This window comes from Podarcis raffonei, chromosome 1, assembly GCF_027172205.1.
Source record: "Podarcis raffonei isolate rPodRaf1 chromosome 1, rPodRaf1.pri, whole genome shotgun sequence".
In the NCBI taxonomy this organism is placed as follows: domain Eukaryota; kingdom Metazoa; phylum Chordata; class Lepidosauria; order Squamata; family Lacertidae; genus Podarcis; species Podarcis raffonei.
In genome coordinates, this window is record NC_070602.1 from 125,276,107 (window position 1) to 125,292,110 (window position 16,004).

General features: G+C 37.8%; 2 protein-coding genes across 7 annotated transcripts; both read right to left on the reverse strand.

The window, feature by feature from the left end:
* Positions 1–1,570: 1,570 nt before the first annotated feature.
* On the reverse strand, positions 1,571–6,414 carry LOC128399661 (shugoshin 1-like). Of its 6 annotated transcripts, none has more exons than XR_008327252.1 (4): positions 5,702–6,414; positions 5,290–5,362; positions 3,017–3,155; positions 1,571–1,960 (listed from the first exon to the last, which is right to left on the reverse strand). XR_008327252.1 is itself a non-coding variant. In XM_053361344.1 (3 exons), exons 1-3 carry the CDS (start codon positions 6,396–6,398, stop codon positions 1,855–1,857), a joined length of 942 nt encoding a protein of 313 aa, XP_053217319.1. In that variant the 5' UTR covers positions 6,399–6,414; the 3' UTR covers positions 1,571–1,854. The 6 variants fall into 6 exon arrangements, 4 of the variants coding, with proteins under 4 accessions (XP_053217319.1, XP_053217310.1, XP_053217304.1 ...); XR_008327251.1 differs by having other exon boundaries at positions 5,248–5,362; XM_053361344.1 differs by lacking the exon at positions 5,290–5,362.
* Positions 6,415–6,422: 8 nt separating this feature from the next.
* On the reverse strand, positions 6,423–15,976 carry SGO2 (shugoshin 2; the record flags this gene model as incomplete). The annotated part of the gene is made up of 7 exons (XM_053376199.1): positions 15,859–15,976; positions 14,638–14,815; positions 11,561–11,736; positions 10,501–10,578; positions 9,721–9,803; positions 8,116–8,330; positions 6,423–7,153 (listed from the first exon to the last, which is right to left on the reverse strand). Coding segments are annotated over exons 2-7 (1,428 nt in total), but the record flags the coding sequence as incomplete, so codon positions are not given.
* Between the last annotated feature and the right edge of the window lie 28 nt (positions 15,977–16,004).

Consider the following 16,004-nt stretch of genomic DNA (forward strand, 5'->3'; position numbering starts at 1 on the left):
CAGCTTTTCCCATGGTAAAAAGCTCACTGGGAGTGTTGGGGGAAATTAAACGCAAAGCTTTCTCAGAAAACAAGCATTACATTTTCCTCCTGATCCCCATGTTATTTTGAGACACTTAAGGCACACTTTTTGGCCTTCTTATTCCTCTGTTGTTGATTTTTGGTTTTTTTGTAGCACTGTGTCTAAACCACTGAGCCTCTTGGGCTTGCTGATCAGAAGGTCGGCGGTTCAAATCCCCACAACAGGGTGAGCTCCCATTGCTCGGTCCCAGCTCCTGCCAACCTAGCAGTTCGAAAGCATGCCAAAAAGTGCAAGTAGATAAATAGATACAGCTCCGGCGGGAAGGTAAACTGCTATTCCGTGCACTGCTCTAGTTTCGGTGTTCCATTGCACCAGAAGCGGCTTAGTCATGCTGACCACATGACCCGGAAAAACTGTCTGCAGACAAATGCCAGCTCCCTCGGCCTGTAAAGCGAGATGAGCGCTGCAATCCCAGAGTTCCCTGTGACTGGACTTAACTGTCAGGGGTCCTTTACCTCTACCTTTACCTAGTGGCACCTGCCAGTATGTAGGGGACAGGAATACAAGATTATTGATACTTGATGATGATGATGATTTTATTATTTATACCTTGTTGTTGTTGTTATTATTACTATTATTAAGGTACTTGGGGATGGCCCTTAATATTAAGATAATGTTTCAAATGAATTGGAAGCACAGTGAATCACAGGAGTGATTAGAAAACAAGGGTAATTAAATGTAAAGACAAAATTAGAGAATATGAAATTGACCACCCTGGCTCCTCCATTATTGTCACATTTTATTTATACATTTTTCGATGGCTAAGTATTTCTCCAGGTAGAAGGTTCTCTCTGAGTATTTTCTCATTGTCATGGAGGGTGGACATATTTTGTGAGAAGCCAAAAGCATTCTTGTTAGTTGTGCCATATCCAAATATTGTTAATGTGTTGAATGGATATTAAATGTACATTGCTGTCAATGTAGGTTTCACATTTCTTGATAAAGGAAAATTTAAACCTCGCATAAACAGCTCAGTCTTCCATATGCACAGGAGTAGGCTTGGGTTCCCAGTCTATACAAAGAATCCTCTGCCTGCTTGATTTGGCACCAGGAGCTGATTCTACTTCTTGCAGTAGTGCTTTTGTGCAAAGGAAAATTCATGAGGAACACTCACCTCATGGTGCAATCACAAGGCTTTTGTAGAAAAAAAAGAGAGCAGACAGATGGTAAGAAGGGGAGGACATAATCCATTTAGGAAGAGATCCCAAACTCCTATCAAAATCATATCAATGCAGGGAACTGTAGCAGAGGGTTTTCTTCTTGTTAGCAGCAAGCAAGGGGAAGGCATCTATTCTAGACCAACCTTCCTTATCTTGGATAAGAACCCCATTTGGTCACTCTCCATTTGGTCACCCCATGTTTTTATATAGGCCTCTACATACAAGACACAACAGCTGTAACTCAGAACTGGTTCAGGCTGTGAGAAAGACTATTTTCCCAAATAAAATGGAAAACCGTTATCCTCTGAAACAATTATATTCACTTTACATTGTGTGCAAAACTTGGAAACTTTAATTCAACAATTTTAAAGCAGAATATGCTATGCAAAAGATGCTACGAAATGCTTAAACTTACATAAATTATCAACACTAAAGTTTTGACTGTGTAGATATACTTTTGCTCACCTCATTCATTCTGATTAAAAAGAGAGTGGAAGAAAGCAATCTAGTTCAAAGCAAAATTGAGTCAGTGGAATTTAGTAAAGAAGAAATAATAAAATTTGTTTAAAAAGTAGATACAACATACTGGTAGGCACTTTTCTGTATATCCTCTTTAGAGTAATCTTGATTTACTTTTAAAGCTTTGTTTATTTCTGACTTTGAAGACTGGAACATTAAGAAACTCTGTATCTGTGAATTTATCTCCTCTCCTCAATTTGCTGAAAGACAAAAATAATTGAATCACTAGCGGCACTGAGAATAGAACTGGTGAGCTTTTCTGGCAAACAACATTCATAAATTTTACTTAGTGTAAGAATTTGTACAGAATAGTCATTCCTCTAATAAAGAAACTTTGGATGCAGTCCTAACTCTACTTACCTGGGAGTAAAAAACCCATCCCCTCCCCCTTTAAAGCCCTAAAAATACATAAGTAAATTCCTTGTATTTCGTAATATGCGGCAGTTGATTGAGAGATGGTAGTTTTGAACTTTTTCTCTAATGGGGTACTTGAAATTATGTGATATAGTCACTATACTAGATTAGCTTAGATACAAGAAGCCCCTCAAAAATCTGTGTACTGTACATTTAGAAAAGTCATAGCAGCTGTGTGATTCCAGAAAGGTGCACTAATTGTGCTCGTGCTCCACTTGCAAAATGTCAGCACCCATGTTTCTTTTTATGAGGCAATGAAATGACTAATACAGATCCATCTCCTTCATGTCTACTCAAAAATATGAGTTTAATGGGACTTAAGTGGAATCACACACATAAAAAATGCTGTGAAAATGCTTTTTTTAAAAAAACGTTTTGAAAAAGTACCTTGAATTTGGCATAGCTAACTGTTGCCATCTAGTGTCCCATTTGTATATTCCACTTTACAAAACATTTAAAACGTTATTTATTTGCAGCTGTATAGCTGAGTCCCAAGTCCTAGGAAGTGTGAGGATAGGATTGCACTATCAGACTAGTTTGAGTATGGGTTGCAGCTTTGTCTCTGTGTGTATGTGTTTATCCTTAAAATCAAACCTAAATTTTAGGTATTATTAGTATCAACTGTCATGTTTGTGGAAGTTGTTTCAATAAACTCTCACAAAGTAATTATTCTACTCTCCTAAAATGTTTCTGGGCCACTTTTGGGATTCTTTTTTGTACAACTGTATGTTTCCATAAAATATATGCTTGATAATTGCCAATTGCAGAATAAGGTGTCAAGCATACTTTGAAAAATATTTAAATATAACAAAACAAAAAGAAACCATCTGTCAAAAACTAACCTGTTGATTTTGGGTTCTTTGTAGCAAACTGTAGCTCGCCTGCGTCTAACAGGTGATGTGGAATTTTCTTCTAAGTCTTTATTGGGTTTTGGAAGAGAAGGTGCTTTGATATTTGTCAGTTCTTGAAGAGGCTTACGCCCTGAAATTACAGCTATTATTGAATCACTAATTGCAAAAATATCTGGAACATTAATAAACTTGAAAAAAATAATAAATATATATTTTTGGAGACACAGTAGTGTGGTTGATTGCATGCCAAACTTAAATTGGGGAGACGAGTTCAGATTTTGTTCAACCATGATACTTGATGGCTTTGGGACAGTCACCCTCTCTGAAACTAATTTATCTCACAGAATTGTTGTGAGGATAAAATATTGGTGGGCAACATAGCTCTCTCTGGAAGACCAATAGGATGAAACTGTAATTAATTAATCAAACACAAGTTAAGCCATGGTATTTGAAATGAACTTTGTGATTTGTAAAAAGTAGATGCTGTAATATTCCCAGTTTTATCAACTGAAACATAGCTGAAGTGAGAACTCTTAATGTTATTTCCTTACCTACTGCATCAGGCAATACAACTGGTAGCATAGAAGTACAATGTCTGATTACACAGAGGGCAAACTTTATATAGAGTGTGAAGGGATGTTTCACATTTGTAAACACGGAGGGACACATACTTGTGAGCTGCAATCAGTCACAGAACTGTTGTGCATGTTCACCATATTTAACCACTGTGTCTCCCTTTAATTATTATTATTAACATTTATCAGTCAACCGGATAGCTCAGTTGCTTACAGCATGGTGCTGATAACACCAAGGTTGCAGGTTCGATCCCTGTATGGGATAGCTGCATATTCCTGCATTGCAGGGGGTTTGACAAGATGATCCTCAGGGTCTCTTCCAACTCTACAATTCTATGATTAATTTTTTGCCACAGCAACTTAAAGCGACTTACAATATTTTAAGCAAGCCCTGTATACATACATTAAAACCAACACTTTCTTTAAAAAACCCCAAAAACAAACCCTGTACAGTGGTACCTCAGGTTAAGTACTTAATTCGTTCCGGAGGTCCGTTCTTAACCTGAAACTGTTCTTAACCTGAAGCACCACTTTAGCTAATGGGGCCTCTTGCTGCCGCCGTGCCGCTGGAGCACGATTTCTGTTCTTATCCTGAAGCAAAGTTCTTAACCTGAAGCACTTTTTCCGGGTTAGCAGAGTTTGTAACCTGAAGCGTATGTAACCTGAAGCGTATGTAACCCGAGGTACCACTGTACACTAAAACATCCCATCCATGAAAAAAAAAAAAGCCATAGATGATTAAAAGCCAAAGAGCGGATTAAAAACAAAATATTTTGCCTGGTCTAAATATATGTAAAAATTGTGCCAGGCAACCTTCCCTAGGGAGAGCGTTCTACAAGTGGGGAGCTAGCACTGAAAAGGCCTGTTCTTGTGTTGCTACCCTCCAGACCTCTCATGGAGGTGGGCATACAAAGAAGGGCCTCAGATGACAGTTGCAAGGTCTGGGTCAGTTCTTAAGGGGAGGGGTGGTCCTTGGGGTATTAGGGTCCTGATATGCCTAAGACTTTATAGGTCAAAACCAGCACTTTAAATTGGGCCTGGAAACTAACCAGTATCCAGTGCAATCAGTCCAGGATTGGTGTTACGTGCTGAGACCGTCTTGCTCCAGTGAGCAACCTGGCCACTGAATCAGCTGCAGTTTCCAAATCATCTTCAAAGGCAGCCCCATGTATAACGTATTGCAGTAATCTAACCTAGAGGCTACTAGAGCACAGACAACAGAATTTAGGCTATCCTTCTCCATATAGGGGTGTAACCTATCGAAGCTGATGGAAGGCACTCATGCTACTGAGGCCACTTGAACTTCAAAGAACAGCAATGGACCAAGAAGTACCCCCAACCTACATATCTTCTCCTTCAGAGGAAGTGTAACCCCATAAAGAGCAGTCAGCTTTCTGTTATCAGGTCTAGGGAACCACCCATTAACAAGTTTATTGCATGGCATAAATGTGCATAGACTATTATAGCTCACTTTATCAGATATATGAAGTGGGCTAGAAGGCCATGAATATGAGGCAACAATAATTAGATTTTAAAATATAGCTCAAAAGTTTCTGCATACCCCTGTAGGATACCACTGATAAGACATATAAGCATCACTTCATACCAGAAAAGCAGTTAGTGCTACATGCACTTCCAGATACTAACCAGAGCATAGTACATGATTCCTAATCACCCAGAGCACACTACCTGATCCATAATGGCAATGGTCCAGGCCTATTCAATTGCATATATTCTAGTTTTTTTGTACAGGGATGTATATCTGAAGAATTTAAATCAAGTATTATTAAAATCACAATACCCACCCAATTAAATTGGGGAACGGGGGCAGAAATTGACAGAGTCAGACTAATACCTAGAGTGCCTTTCCTAATATTCAAAGTAAAGCTACACATACCAAAGTCTGATACTGGTCTTTTGCTGCAAGACTCTTCACAAATTATGTTCACATTCTCTGTGGAAGCATAGTAATTTTCTTCTTGGTAAATTCTTGAGAATTGCAATGTTTCAGGGTTTTTCAGAACTGGAATGTTTTTTTGAATTTTATGGAACTCAGTAGCTATTTCAGTATTGTTAGAAATTACTTTCTCTACACATTTACCTTGATCAGATGAAGAAACACTAAAGGTCTTCTTGCTTGGGTTTGGTGTAGAATCTACCCTTTCTTCGGATGTTTCAACACAACATTCAGCCGCTTTCTTTAGGTAACGTGAAATTGTAACATGCTGAACATTGGAATTTCTCTGAAAGTTTTCATTTCCTTCATGTATATTCTCAGTATACACATTTCCATCATGTAATTTTTGTTTCACAGAAGTTTTTTTCTGAGAGCTTGGGTATATAATGTATGTCTTCCTACCAGCTTTTGCAAAAATTCTTCTTTTATCACCATGTGAAAACTCTTCATTAATTTGATCTGTTTTAGGAATACCTAAAGCATGAGCAGAACTCTCTGTTGTTGTTCTGAAATTGGAAGACACTTCTCTCTTATTAAAGCCACTTTTTATATCAGTCTTTTCATATTGTATAGTCTGGCTATTAGAATTGCATACTTTTGATCTAGGCCCTTTCAAATACTGCCCATTTTCCATTTCACTGTAATGTGATTTTTTTATTTTGGAAACAGGATAGGACTCATTTATGTCTAAATCCTGTATTGAAACCACACAGCTTTGTACTGATGGCAAGCTTTCAACAGAATAACCTTCTAATGGTACTTTACCACTAGGTACATTAAAATCATGTTCTGGGACCTGGTTGTCTGAATTCTGAGCTGTTTCAAAAATTGAATCTTTCATTTTTTCTGTTTCTAAAACATGATGCACCTGTTTGTCATTCTTGTTACAGTTTTTGAAATCTTCTCCAAGTTTATTGGTGTTCTTCAGTTTCATTTGCTGATCATTTCTCATTTGAAACAATCCTTTTTCTGGTGGTAGAACATTTTTAGATTCAACAATATCAATATCTTTAACTTTTCCATTACTAGGAACTTTCTCGTTACATTTTTTAGGTTTAATGTTATATTTATCCTCAATCTGTTTTTCTGTACTTTTAGTTTTCACTTTTCTCAAATTTGCTGAAATTTTATCAGTTTTTACTATTTTAGTGTTCTCAACCTTGGCTTTTGATTTAATTAAGAGTATCTCACCTAGTTCACTAGCAGTCAATTCCATGTCAGCATCATATACAGTTTCTTCTGGCTTTTTACCATTTATAAAACATAGTTTATCGGTGTGATCAGGCTCCTTTCTTGCTTGAGATGATTTAGTGCAAGAAACATCTTTTGGGGCCATCTGACCAATAGTGTGAACTTTGTCAGTGTCACAATACAGTATGGTATTTTGCTCTGTTTTACTCTCAAAATTGTTTATAGTAGACTGAATATTTGATGTGCAGGACAGTCCTTGTTTCTTCCGTTCAGTCACATATCTATGGATTAGAAAAGGACTACTGTGTGCTTTTGATTGTCTTTCATATTTTTCTACAGAAGATGCATTATCCAGATCCAGCTTAAAGGTCCTACTAGACATCTGATCCATACATGATGGATTTTCTGCAAACAAAGCAAAACCAGGTTCATTTACATTGCATAAACAGGAAAAGTTTGTTTTTTCCATTTGGAATATGCTTTATTCTAATCTTCAAAAACAATTTCAGCTTGCCAAATGGAACATTCTCCCCTTGCCTACACCTGTGCTGTTCTGATGAATCTCCAGACACCCAAGAGCCATTTGGGGAGAAGCATGTAGGGGGCACACAAGGAGAAGGGAAAGCAGGGCTTCAGCTGATAGGGTTCGTCAGGGGATTCCCACTCATTATTATTAACTATTTATATATAAACAACATGCATCTGTTTAACTGAAACTGTTGTGTTTTTATAAATATCAGATGGGAGACCTGAACAAACCTAGTGATACTGGAGCTATTTTATTCAAATTGGTTTGTAATCTACTCTAGTGTTATAAATAGCTTACATAAAATCATCTTATGTGCCTAATTGTTTAAAATATAATGAAAACATTTGGAGTAACATTATGCATTTCTGTGTTGGTGTGTCCCAACATAAATGTTCATTTATTTTCTAAGACTCGAACGAGACATGAATCATATATCTAGCTCTATTGTCCCTGATTTTATAAACATAGTTTGCCAGCATGAAACCCACCCACCCCCGCAATCTGAATCAAGACGCTGGCATGGAGTGGGAAGTAAGGGGCTTTAGTCCTTTATCCCCTGCTGTGGACCTGATGCAATGTGCACTGGGGTGAAATTCCTCCAGTGGGTGTATTTTTCCTTTACAAATTGCATGCACCAGAGACCCAATATGAACAGGAACTACAATGATGGGAAAGAACTGAAGACATCTACCCACCATGCTGGGGTCACAATCCATACCTCTCCTGCTGACAATTTATATTTTAAAAGTCCTGTATTGAGACTCTTGCTTTCTGCAACATTTGGTGGGGAGAAAGGGCCCTAGAAAATGAAGTGAATGCAATAAAATATGCTGTATACCTTTTGTAAATTTATTTGCGATAAATACTGTTTCTATTTTATTTGTTTCACTTGATTTTGATATATTTTTTTCAGACACAAATAACTCTGCATTGATGTGATCTGCTGCAGTTTCCTTTGATGTAACAAGATCATCAGGTACACAGAATGATATGTTATTTTGCTGATTTCCATCATGTTCTTCAGTCTGAGTGCTCACATGTTGCCTGATAGTTCTGAAAGAACGATTTATTATGAAAGAGTTAATAAAATGGGATTCACTTCAGCATTTAACTCATAAGTAAACTTCACTTTGTTCAGTAGAATAACAATGCATGGATTTGTAATCTAATAATGGATCACTTTCTGTGTTATAAAAAACCCCAAAAATAAGTAGGAAACAAGATCTAACTGTAAAACAGAAGTGTATGAGGTTACATCTAAGGAGAAAAACTGCTAGCACATGTACTACTGTAAACTACCTTAACCTAAGGCATAAATTGCTATTCCTAATAGCCTGCAAACAATAATTACCATGTATAGGTATAAATTATGATTTTGTTGGCAAAATACACATAAATGTCAGTTCATAAAAGATCAGAGTCTTTGTCATGTATTTTTCCAGCAAAGACTATAATCCTGCATGTATACTAGTTAAATCCTGTTAACCTCAGCAGGATTAGCTATGCAATCCTATACAGTAGATGTCTACTCAAAAGTAAATCCTGCTGACATTAATAGACTTTACTTCTGGCTGTGAGTATAGAGTTGCATCCTCAAGCAGTCAAACTGTACATATGATTGCAGCCTAAAACACAGTTTATGCATGACACTATGAATGAATTGTGTTTAATTATACTGTATCTAGTTCTTTTTATTTATAAGTACAATAAACTAAACTTTAAAGTCTTATTTAAAGCAGCCCTTAGGAGCCTGTGGGACTGTAGCCCTGATCGATTCAATCTTTTGGCAGGTTTTATTTAAGGTTCACATTGAAGGAGGTGAGGACAGGTGACCCCACCTGGGCCCAAAGTCACCCCCCCCCCCAAAGCAGGCTCAAAGCTTCTCAAAGCTTTTCAAAATCATTTTCTCAGCTAAAAGGCATTAGCTAAGCATCAGAAACATTTCGCTCTGCTGTAACAAAGGTCGCTTCTCAGGCTAGTTGACCTTGCCAAACAGTACATTTGACTTGCAACTTTCTTTCCGGGAACTATGCCAGAACAAGAGATTGAAACATATCTGAACACTCTGAAACCCCCTTTGGTTTCTCACCCCTCCTTTCCTGGGAAGAGTCCCAAAGCAGGAGCTTTCTGTACATGCTCAGGAACCTCAACATGGGGCAGGACTCCTGAAGGAGGAGAAAGGGGAGGGAACTGGAAGGGGAATATATACTCTGTGCAAATGACTGTGAACTCGTGCATGTTTTTGTGAACTATCACACTTGCTCCTTCTACCAGTTCATGGATGGTAGAAATAAAGCTTTTTCTCCAAAACTATTCCTTGAGTGTCTGTTGACTCCCATTTTCCCTTTCCTGGGCGCAATATTTTTCCCACCCGAGGGCAAAGCCTCAAAAGGCTACAACATTTTGATTTCCATCTAGATTAATAAATCAATTTAAATATTACCTAATTGGTTGATCAGTAATCTCAGGCTTTTGACCAGAACTGTTGCAGTGGTCTTTTTCCATTGCTAAGGGTTTTTGAATATGCTGTTTAAAAAGAGGAAAACGCTCAGAACACTTAAAGAGAAATTTTATGTACAGTATGTCTATAGAGAAATAATTCCCAGTTGAAGGGGGTTTGCTCCCAGTTTTGTGGGTATAGAATTGCACCCATACCAATATATTAAGATTTCGAGTGTTAAACTATTTCAATGAGAACATTAATTAAAGAACAACTTTAATACAGTAATGTAAAGTGTAAAGATTAGCAGCTGTAAACTAGGAATATATACATAAAGCACAAATATGCAGGTCAAGAAAATATTTGCTCACATAATGTAGTTATTTCATTGAAATGCCACTCTTCTTGTGCACATATTGAACATTTATAACAGAAAAAGTTTATTAATAAACCATTGATTTTGTACATGGGTATCATTTTACTGCTAGAAAGTACAGTACAGCAGTATTGTGTATTATGTTAGTTGAAGTTATATAGTTGTATGTTTAAATCTATATAAATATGTCAACAATACAATTGGATTTCCATTGTTTTGATCAACATGTTTGTCCTGCTGTACCTGTACTTTAATCAAACCTCAAAAGTAAATCCACAGCTAACTTCTGAAAAACCAAAGAAATATTGATCACCAAATCAGTTTTTATACTGATTTTCAAAACATGTAGGCATACAGTAGCAATTTCCTCTTCACCCTATGATAATAAGCGTCACAAAGCAGCATACCTCTGAAAGAGTGCTCATTTCAATTGCAGTTGAAATGTTATTATTCACGAATGCTTCCAGTTCTATGAGAATTTTATTCTGCATACAAAAAATTAAATATAAACATAATCAAAACTTTTATTTAACGCAGTTAGAAAGTTAGAGAAAAACAATGATAAAGAAGAGTTATATTTCTGGAGGAAATAAAGAGGCAGTTTTGAGAAATTAATATATTTTATTTGGGATTAAAGAGATGGAATTTATCAAAGAAAACAAGAAAACATCAAAGGTTTTTTTTAAAAAAAATTTATTGTAAAACCTTCCCCAGCTCCAACCAATAGCATTTCCCCCTCTGCTCTTTTACACATAAAGCAATGTACCTTATACAGAACAGATTAAGGTTCAGCAGTATATCAATGTTTACCTGATGAAGAAAATGTGTTACCCAAATGGCTGATTGTGTGATTGTTCATTGTTTAAAAGGAACTTTGGGTGCACAGCTCCAGTTGCTGGGCATGCATACACACACAGCGTCTGAGTGTGACCAAGAGCTAATAAAAAATTTGCCCTGATATAACAGGGAAGATATGTGTATACTCATGGACATACTGTAGCCGGGGGGGGGGAGGCTGGGGGGCAGCTACCCCCCCCGTAAATCAAGTAAATAAATAAAAATAGTTAACTAACTGATCAATCATGTTGCAGATAGCTCAGTTCAGCCTGCCTCCTGCAAAACCCTTGCTATGCCCATGTGCATACCGCTGGTGTAATTCCCATTATGATATATCATTTGCACCATAATGCTTATCAAAATCCCACTGAACAGGATCTTTGGAACAGATGGATGCTACTAGCTGCTTACACTGCACTAAGGTGAGCATTCCACCGGGACAAGCATTCCCTCTCTTCCCACATGCACTCTTCTGGGGGTTATTCCAACCTGACCCACCCCCCAGCCAATTTGGGGAGTATGGTGATTGTGGGGATGCCTTGGGACTCATAGCTGAATCCCTCCCCATAAGTTTTATTTTCACAATATATGAATAATGTAATAGCTCAAATAGTATTTTTCAGAACATACCAGGCGATTCAGCTTTTGGCGCAGTAAGACATTCTGCAAATGCAGCTCATCCACTTCTTTCTGTAATAAGAGCTTTTCATTTTTTAGCTTCCTAGAATTTTCTTTCTCTGCGCTGAGGGCCATGGCCAGAGCCTTATTATTGTGTTTCAAAGAAATCTTAAAAAGTGAAGAGTTGCCTGCATAAAATAAAAATATGAAATAATAATTTGGGATTTTAAAAAACACCTATGTATCCGTGTGTTTAAAAAATGTATCTATTCAATTTCTTTATGTTTAAAAGAATTGTTTTGTTATTTATTTTAAACCTGCATCCACACTCATATCCACAACCATGGAATAGTTATACAGAAGACATACAAATAAATACTGATATTGCTCTTGCACTCTACACAAAAAAATAATTTGGAGGTGCCAAAACTTCTGTTTCTTCACTATTAAAATTAATTGAGAGGAATTGTATTTATTTATTTATTTCAAACCTTTAAATATCACATATTCAAATATAGTAAAAAACAAATAAAATCCTTCAGGCCTATATACTTGGGGTAGCTAATATGGTGCCCCCCAAATGTTGGACAGGACTACTTGTTGGGCTTACACTTACATGGGAGTGAATTCTATTGCATTCAAAGGAGCTTACATCTGAGTAAGCATATTGAAGACTGCTTCAATTGTAAACAATTACAATTTTCTAGTTAAAATGATTGGATGACAAAGATTGTGCTCTTTTCTTGTGTACAGTTCTTGTAATCTTGCCTCACCATATTTTCTAATTTCTAGAAAATTGCTTTCTATAATTTCTCACTTAAGTCAGAATGCAAGCACCACCCCTCATATACTACATTAAAGGTAAAGGTACCCCTGCCCGTACGGGCCAGTCGTGTCCGATTCTGGGGTTGCGTGCTCATCTCGCTTAAGAGGCCGGGAGCCAGCGCTGTCCGAAGACACTTCCGGGTCACGTGGCCAGCGTGACGAAGCTGCTCTGGTGAGCCAGCACCAGCGCAGCGCACGGAAACGCCGTTTACCTTCCCGCTATAAAGCGGTACCTATTTATCTACTTGCACTTGGGGGTGCTTTCGAACTGCTAGGTGGGCAGGAGCTGGGACCGAATGACGGGAGCTCACCCCGCTGCGGGGATTCGAACCGCCGACCACACGATCGGCAAGTCCTAGGCACTGAGGTTTTACCCACAGCGCCACCCGCGTCCCTACATATACATATACTACATTACTGAGTGATAATTTAAGGAGTAGTGCGGATAAGGGAATATTTATTATCAGGAATTGATAATGAATTAAATTCTACAGTATATCATACTGAAAATGGCCTTAAAGCATGGTGATTGCCCACCCCCCTGCATTTCACAGTGCTTTCCTCACTAGCTGTTCACATCAGCAAGGTTAGATTTGTTTATTTTGTGTACATATCAGGGGACGTTGATGGGGAAGGGTTGTGTTAAGTTGTGGGTGAACATATCAGACGACACAGCGATTCTTCAAACAGCTCTTGTTTATTCACAGGCCAGAACTGAACTGAACTGAAGGGTTCAGCCAGCCTGCTTATATAGAGCTCCACTAGAATGCAACAGTAACCACTTTCTGTAACTATCCAATCACTGAACGTCACTTTCAATCCCTTATTTGCATATGTGGACCTGAGTGAAAACTATCTACAGTATCCCCCTGCTGGCCCAGGGTGAGAACTTCAGTACATAACAGGTTGTCTTTACCCTGTGCAAAGATGTTCACAACTTGGCTAGAGACAACTTAGAAATGGCTTAAGAAATCCACTCAGTGTGAAACTGGTTTGAGAAGCAATGCGTTTAGGATATGTGCACGCAGATTAGAAACCTAGCACTGGAAACTGAGTACACAATAAACAGCAGTGTGAATAGTCTGAGAGACAGTAATATCACAGGGGATGCCAACCATTTGGGGTCCCTGAGTGAAACCGAACCAGCCACTCTGGTGGCCAATCTCCTAACCTCCTCCCTGTTTCCTTCTCCTCTCTTGCTTGCTCCATTTTCTGAAAACCACATAGAGGTGAAAGAGGGAAGAAATGGGAAGTGCAATGGTACCTTGGTTCTCAAACGCCTTGGGACTCAAACAACTTGGAACCCAAACACTGCCAACCTGGAAGTAAGTGTTCTGGTTTGCAAACTTTTTTCAGAAGCCGAACATGCTCTGTTTTGAGTGTTACGCTTCTGAGAGTGCCACACTTCCATTTTGAGCGTTACGCTGAGGTCTGTCTGTTTTTGCTATTTATTTTGTGTTTTTGTGGCTTTTTTTTTGTTTTGTTTTTGTGACTGTGTGGAACCCAGTTCAGCTACTGATTGATGGACTGCGTGACTGCAGTACATTATTTATTGCTTTCATTTTATGGCTCAGTGGTCTCGTTAGACAGTAAAATTCATGTTTAACTGCTGTTTTAGGGGTTGTTTTCAAATGTCCATTTTGCATTACTTTCTATGGGAAAGCACACCTTGGTTTTGGAATGCTTTGGTTTCAAAACAGATTTCCAGGACGGATTAAGTTTGAGAACCAAGGTGCCCCTGTATGCTACTTTTCCAGCTTCCTCTCCTTCAGTTCCATGCACTTTTTGGGGAAGCCACCCTTGCCAGCCCATGAAGAAAAGGGCAGTAAGGAGTAGCAGTGGGAGGGGCAGATCCTCAAGGTCATTGTGCACACATGCATAACATTAAGCTTATCCTGTTTTATTTGTACATGCTAGTGGTTTATTTATTTAGAAGCATTTATAAACCACTTAATATTTTAAAACCACCAAGTACTGTACAACATAAAAACAATAAACAATTATCTTTTTAAAAAACAGCAACATAAAACCCAGTAAAAACAAAAGGTATAATTATGCTAAGAGGGTGTGACTAGCCCAAAATTGCTGAATATAATTTGAATAAAGGTTTCATGAAACATTGGCTCTTTTTTCATTTTGGATAAATGTATTTTGTAGACATATTACACTGGATATTTTAAAAAATGCTATTACTAAGGAGGTTCTACAAATATTTTATTTTTCTGGAAGTTACATATATTATCAAAATTTTAGTTGACACTCACTTCTTATCTTAGTTTTGATTTTACATGCAAGAGAAGCATTCAGCTTCCCAGCTTTTAGAGATCCATTCTTCTTCCCCCCAACACGTCTTTTAATATCTCCAAAGATCAATGAGGAAGATGCTTCTGGAAATGGATTGCTTTCCATTTTAATGGATTCAGTTCATTACCCAGTAGAAATCTAACAATGGATAACACAAAGAAAGATATATTAATGTTTTAGTGGATATTTTGAGTTCCATAGTTTCAGTTAAGGTTTATCATACTCTATTATTCATCATTTGGGTCTTGTATTCATTCTTAAACAAACAAACATTTTTTTATATATCTTTAACCAACTCACTCTCCAGAATCCCAAGTTATTCCACACATTTCCAAAGTATGTAAGGGACATGAGAGAAAAAGTAGGAGCGATATACTGAAATTACTATCTAAAAGTCTCTCCAGAGCTGGCCATGTGTGAGACTCCGTTTGGAACTATTAACATATTGAATAAAAGAAATCAGTCAGAAAGGAAATGACTTTTGTTGGACAGTCCTTAAGTCTTTTTTGAACACACTAGTTAAATAATCTACTTCAGATTTTCCTAACAGCACTTCCTTAATTGTTCAATTCAAACATCAAATTCAAAGTTGTGTGTGAGTTATTATTAATAATACATGCCATTTGTATCCTGTTCTTCCCCTGCAGAGAGCTCAGGGCAGCCTTTCTAGGCCACAAACAGGAATTACAAAGTACAATATTGGGGAAATTATTTTTGAGCCCTCTCCATTAGGAAAAATGTATAAACCACAGTAGAAAGACACAGGGGAAGCCCTGTTTTTTACATGACTGAGGTAAATGATCAGGGCCGGATTTAGGTTTGATGAGGCCCTAAGCTACTGAAGGTAATGGGGCCCTTTATATGTCCAGCTGTCCTTCGTCAACAGCAAATTGTCACTGTTTTTTGTGTTGAATATATGCTATATGGTAATTTAAGGACCTAATAGGTATCTAAAGCCATTTGCACACAACAAATAGGAGCCTACACAACACAAAACACTGTTGCTGTATGTAGGTTTTATTTTATTTTATATTTTGGAAATGTACATCCAGTCCCCCCCCTCCTTTTAATGTTTTAAGAGGCCCAAGAGAGTGGGGCCCTAAACTATAGCTCGTTAACCTTATAAGTTAACCTTATGAGTAAATCCGACACTGTAAATGATCTTTCCCATTATTATTTACTTGAGGAAAGGGACTCGAGCTCACAGGCTCCCCGGGGTCGGTTTTAAAAAGTGACCCTTTTTTAAAGCAAAGTTTGAGGTAAAAGGAGGCAACACAGGGTCGTTTCTCCACACAGCTCCCCCACCGCTCTAGTTCCCGCCAAAGCG